The sequence below is a fragment of the Populus nigra genome, chromosome 4, assembly GCF_951802175.1.
Source record: "Populus nigra chromosome 4, ddPopNigr1.1, whole genome shotgun sequence".
Classification (NCBI taxonomy): domain Eukaryota; kingdom Viridiplantae; phylum Streptophyta; class Magnoliopsida; order Malpighiales; family Salicaceae; genus Populus; species Populus nigra.
The window spans coordinates 10,764,193-10,770,193 of NC_084855.1; the positions used below are offsets into that span (position 1 = coordinate 10,764,193).

The 6,001-nt window shown below is 34.1% G+C and overlaps 1 protein-coding gene across 1 annotated transcript; it reads left to right on the top strand.

Moving 5' to 3' along the window:
- The first annotated feature begins 2,664 nt into the window (after positions 1 to 2,664).
- Positions 2,665 to 3,737, top strand: LOC133691487 (cyclin-U2-2-like). Its single transcript, XM_062112012.1, has 2 exons — positions 2,665 to 3,248; positions 3,372 to 3,737. Exons 1-2 carry the CDS (start codon positions 2,842 to 2,844, stop codon positions 3,634 to 3,636), a joined length of 672 nt encoding a protein of 223 aa, XP_061967996.1. The 5' UTR covers positions 2,665 to 2,841; the 3' UTR covers positions 3,637 to 3,737.
- Positions 3,738 to 6,001: the final 2,264 nt, after the last annotated feature.

The window sequence follows — 6,001 nt, forward strand, 5'->3', positions numbered from 1 at the left end:
CTGTAATCAAGCCGCTGGATAAATTGTAATTGGACCCCTGGATGTTAGCACCATTTACAACACAGTCCTTGTTTTTCTGTATTATTCAATTCAGTCCTTGATTGCTCTAAACTTGATATTTCTTCAATTAAGCCCCTGATTTCATTAATTAAACTAATTTCAAGTTCAATCAAGTCCTAAAATTTATCAATTCTACAATTAAGCTCTTGATTTGGTTAATTAAACTAGTTTAAAGTTTAATTAAGTTTTCAACCTTTTAATTTATATTGCTTTGATCTAAATTTCAATTTATTCTTCATTCATTTTATTTTATTTATTTATTAATAAAATAAAAAAGTCAAAAATAGTTATGTATCTGAGTCGTGACTCCATCCACCAATTGCATACATGCTTTTATTGATGCTGACTAAGCTAGGAGCTAGGAGTCTTGATGATTGAAAGTCCATAGGTGGAGATATTATATTTGTTGGATGTTCAGGAAACTAATATTAGTTATGTGGATATGCTGTAGGCTGTGGATAATATTAGTTATGGGCACCCAACATAAGTTGGCCCATATTAGATATTGAGTTCTCTCATTTTCAAGTCCCTCTGGATTGGTTGGGCCTATCGGATCATTGGCGGGCCAGGGAAGCCTTGATGTATGGATCTAAATTAAGTGGATTTTTTTTTCATGGACCATCCTCTAAAATTGAATGCCACGTTTTTTTTTTTTAGATCTCTCCATTGTCAATTATTAAACAAAATCCCTCTATTGTCCACAATGAGCACTCGTCCTTTTCATCTTCTCGTGCCCCTTGAAGAAAAAGTCGAAGCAAAAAATGAGAATTTAGAGGAAACACGAGGCAGGGGGGGGGGGGGGGGGCTCATGGACGACATCTTACTGTGTCGTAGTATTTTGGGTGAACTTTCTGCACAAAAACTAAACCTATGTAGCTAAAAACAGACCATTCACGCCAAAACTAAAATCATTAATATTTTGACTTACGGACTAGCCCAAGTTAACTTGTTGTAACGTCATCTATATTAAAAAAGTTTCAGAGAAGACTAAATCTGTATGTTAATTTTCAGATCTCTCCATCACTTAATGGTTCCTTGTAAAAGCTAGCAAGCATTCCATGTAAATGACCAGATCTTTCGTTGCATTTAAGATCTAACAATGGCATGAAAGGTGGAATCACCTAGCAGGAACGCGCCCGCCGCCCCATTCCATTTCTCCGACTGAAACATGGAGGACTGAAATTGAGAAACTAAACGACCGATGGTACCTCGCCGTCCTTGGACTAGATGGACAAGCTGGAAGATACGGCAGGTGCTGCAGGTTACAAAACCGAGATCTGATGATATCGATGAGTGAAGCCAACGCACGTGTGGCTAGTAAAGGACCCATTGGAAATTACGTGCACAAATCTCCATGCAGTGCAAAGTCCATCTTTAATTGCCTTCCACTGCTGTGGGTCCTGAGAAGACCTACCACTCTAGCAGATGCGTTCTCTCACTCCCATGCCCTTTCCCTAGCTATTCCAAGCCCATTGTCGGCGAGCTCGACAGATGGAGAAATCTGTATAATAATGTTAATAATTCACTGAATGACCAGCAGCTTAGCTGTTTGTCTGCACTCTGGCTTTACAAAGTGGAGGCAGTCAAATCTTATAGTATATGATCATGATACCATCTTTCCTTCCCATGCACCTTCCCAGTCCATGTCATTTCTCTTTATTTTATTCACTGTCGTACTTTCTTGGCATGTTTAGGCCTACGTGTAAAGCGTAAGCCAAAATCAAGTCATTTCACGCATCAATTTCATACAGTCTTGAAATTAACAAAAGCTAAGGTACCTTTAAAAAACACCGCTGACCCATACTCAAGAGCATTGTTATCGGAAATATAGCGACGGTGGTGTAATTCCCAATAAAAATCCTTGAGCTAGCTATGAATTATTACTAGATAGTTTATGTCCATAATGAAGTAATCAAAATATATTGACGTAGGGATACTTTCATTATTTTACATTTTTTTTATAATGAAGGGAGCTAAATAATAATTTGATATTTTAATAAATATAAAATAAAATAAAAAATAATTAACATGTGTTGTGTCTACCACCGGCTCAAAAACAACTTTCATCATGGGACAGAGCATGTGGTCGAAATAGTGTGATTCGTCACCAATAATCATATTACTTGTGTAAAATTTTAGAGTTACTCCATGATATTTTAAAATGTCAATTTTATTTTTTATTTTTGGTTTTTATCATTTTATAAAATTTTATTTTATTTTTATTTCCATTTTATTTTGTTTTGATTGCATGTTAACTTGTAGTTGAGTGTGCACATGAGATTTGCACTAACATCACGTGTGTGTGACATATGTGTTATAATAACTGTGTTATTTTTATAAATAAATTTTTAAATGTGTTGTTTTAGAAAAAAGAAATTTGTCATTATGCTAATTTAAAAAAAAAAGTAAAAAGAAAAAACGCAAACCTACCTAGCCCTTGAAATTTTTCATTGTCATCCTAAAGCATCTCCGGTCTGTACCAAGTCTCTCTCTTGTCCCATAAAAAACAAGAAAGATGAATGGTGATTTCACTTATCTGGCTTTGGTGAGCGCACCTACTAAATTCCCTTTATTAAACCTTCTAAGAACTTGCAATTCCCAAGTCCTAATAAATACCCCCACAAGGCCATAACCTTTTCTCCTTCTCCCTCTCCACCAAGCCTACAGTACTCTAAATCTTTCAGGTATAAAATCCTTTTCAAGACCCTTCATTTTCCACAACAAGAAGTTAGAACTTCCTTCTTTATATTTCTTTGCCTTATAAAAACTAGAGTCTCTCTAATGGCTACATCTTCTCTCGCAATTTCTCCAAGAAAGCTCCGATCTGATCTATACTCCTATTCCTACCAAAATGACTCAAACACCCCACTAGTCATTTCTGTTCTTGCTTCTCTTATTGAGAGAACCATGGCAAGGAATGAAAGAATTGTCAAGAACTGTACATGGGCTTTATCTAAGGATATCAGAACTCGAGTCTTTGATTGCCATGAGACACCGGACTTGACAATTCAATCTTATCTTGAGAGAATTTTTCGATACACTCGTGCAGGACCTTCAGTTTATGTCGTTGCATATGTTTACATTGATCGGTTTTGCCAGGCTAATCCAGGGTTTAGAATCAACTCAAGAAACGTACATAGGCTTCTTATTACGACTATCATGGTGGCTTCTAAATACGTTGAAGACATGTGAGCTCTCCATCTTTTTCTTTCTTTCTTTCTTTTCTGAAACCTTACGTGTGAATTACTGTCCAAATATCGAGGCTTTTCTAGATTAAGTGTTCTTATACAAGCAATTATATTCTTGAACAGGAATTACAGGAATTCTTATTTTGCAAGAGTTGGGGGATTGACAACCAATGAATTGAACAAGTTGGAGCTTGAATTCGTTTTCTTGATGGGTTTCAAATTGCATGTGAATGTTAGTGTTTTTGAGAGTTATTGTTGTCACTTAGAAAGAGAAGTTGGTATTGGAGGTGGATATCATATAGAGAAGACATTGAGATGTGCAGAAGAAATCAAATCAGGGCAACAAGAAGAGAAAAGATATAATCAGATTGCTCGAATCATGTTGTAGAGTAATTTTGTTCTTGAAATTTTGCCTGGCATGACGGTACTGGCTAGGGTGTTTCTTGTTTGTACAGATTGATGTGTAAAATATATAATGATTTCTTGGGATCTTGGGCTTTTCTACTATAGTAGCAGTAAAAACCAATACAGGTTACAGGGTAATGTATGTACAAGAATAATTTGGTTTCTGAAATGGAAATCATAACTATCCATTTGCTCAATTTCGTTCATTTAAAAAGAATTTTGAATATCATTCATGTTATAATTAAGTACCAGAAAGAAAGGTGTTAATTTGGCAGAAAGTCACACGATCCCCTGATATCAGCAACAGTGATTCACCTGTTTATTAAGTTAATTTTGACCCAATAATGAGATCAGCATAAAAATCCATGACATGCTAAATCAAACCTGCATGTAGTAGAATTAATTATACGCTACAAGATTACTACTAGATTCTTGCTTTGAAAGAAAAACCTTCCCCGCTATCATTTCACTGTCGTCTGCTCATTTGTCTATTCCATAACCAACTTGATGATGAGAAAAGGGAGCTTATCTCTATGATGTTTTGTTGAACATCATTTAATTGTTTTTGTCTTTACAGTTTACAGTGATTGAGAAGGGAAACAAGAAGCGTTAGTTGTTAACTAATTAGACATGGATAGAAAATTGCAGCAATTAAGGAAAAGTAGCATCCTTTTATCATCTAGAAACACTGCCAAAGGCAGGCCGTAACACTTCTGTCAATTTATCAGCTAAAATAACATAAATAGGCTAGTCTGATGATTAAACAAGTACTGTGCTTAATGCTTAGCTTTTAACATTTTGAAACTTGAAATGTAAATCTTGTGAATCCCTTTATCCCTATATTGATAATATATCTCCGAGCGCGGATTTGAGATGCCTCGACCGGGAGTAAAACTTAGCCAAAAAAAAAAACAATTCACTGTAAATAAATTAACTGTGAGGTTTTCAAAACTAGGGTTCTTCTTCCTTGTAGATTCTTCTGGATTCACGGATAATAAAAAAAAGGAAGGTAGCTGCTAAACCCATGACCTTATTAGATTCTGAAGATACATTAAACTAAGCTATAATGTATCACCAGCCACTTACAGAAGCATCTCCTGCTTCGGGTAATCTAATCAATTGGGCACACCGCATTAATCTTTTAATGTTTTAGCATGTCCTATTATAATGCATTAAGACAAACATCTAATACTATATTTGTGTGTTTCTAATTTAAAAGAAGTGGCTCCATCACCTACCGGGGAACTGCATATTTCATGCTCCCAATTTAATTTGACACATTTGGGACAAATTCAATGGACAGTGTCATAGAATAAATTGGGAGCTTGAAATATGCAGTTCCCCGGTAGGTGATGGAGCCACTTCAAAAAATTATAATATTTGGTGTTTGTCTTAATCATCCAAGAAGAAAACGATTTATTATTGATTGATGTGAAATGATATCCATCAACTTTAGCTGATGATCTTGCTCTTCAAATCAAGAAAGGACGATACAGACTAAATTGAGATTCCCTTAGTTTTAACTGTGATCAATACTTTCCATCTTCGTATTGGAGAATGTAAAAGAGAGAAGGAAATCGGATGGAGGGTTTTAATCAATTGCACAAGTGGGCAAGTTCCATGAGATGAGAGGTATAATCAAGTATTTGCTAAAAGTAACTACTTTTTTAACTACAAAAAACTGTGGTTGGCAAAATGGACAGCTCTCTCTAACTTTAGTTGATGACTTAGACTTGCGCGTGCGTTATGGGTTAAATTTTTTTTAATCAAAAATAATATTTAAAAGCTATAAATATATTTTAAAAAATAAAATAAAAAAACAAAATTTTCAGGTTATTATTCTGGTCAAGTTTAATAAGCTAATTTTATTTAATTAGACTATAAAAACCTAGACAATAATAATAAATGAAAAAAAGTTATTTTAAAAAAACAATCTTAATAACTTGAAAAAAAACTTTTGGAAAGATGACATTTAATAATAATAAAAAAAGATATAACAACCAACATGAATCAGCTTAAAATAACATGATAGACATATAACCTGGATAATAAGGAGCGAGCTAACGTAAATTAACTTGCAAATCTCGTGGTCTATGCCATAAGATCAGAATAACCTGATAGAAAAGGAAATTAGAGAAAATCACAAAGCTATTTTCTTAAAAAAATATTGAACAATGAAATCATAAAATAAAATAAGCCAAAAAATATCAATTCACGCTAACTTTTTAAATTCATGACCTAGGTCATTAGATTAGAAGTATCATGCATGAGAAAACCATAAAACCCAATTCCATTAAATAAAATATTGAGGGATGAAATTGAAAAAAAAAACGATAAAAAAAATTAGC

Coding starts and splice junctions, on each gene's coding strand:
- LOC133691487 (XM_062112012.1), top strand. CDS start 2,842: ATGGCTACATCTTCTCTCGCAATTTCTCCAAGAAAGCTCCGATCTGAT. Junction 3,249..3,371: donor TCTAAATACGTTGAAGACAT/GTGAGCTCTCCA, acceptor ATTCTTGAACAG/GAATTACAGGAATTCTTATT.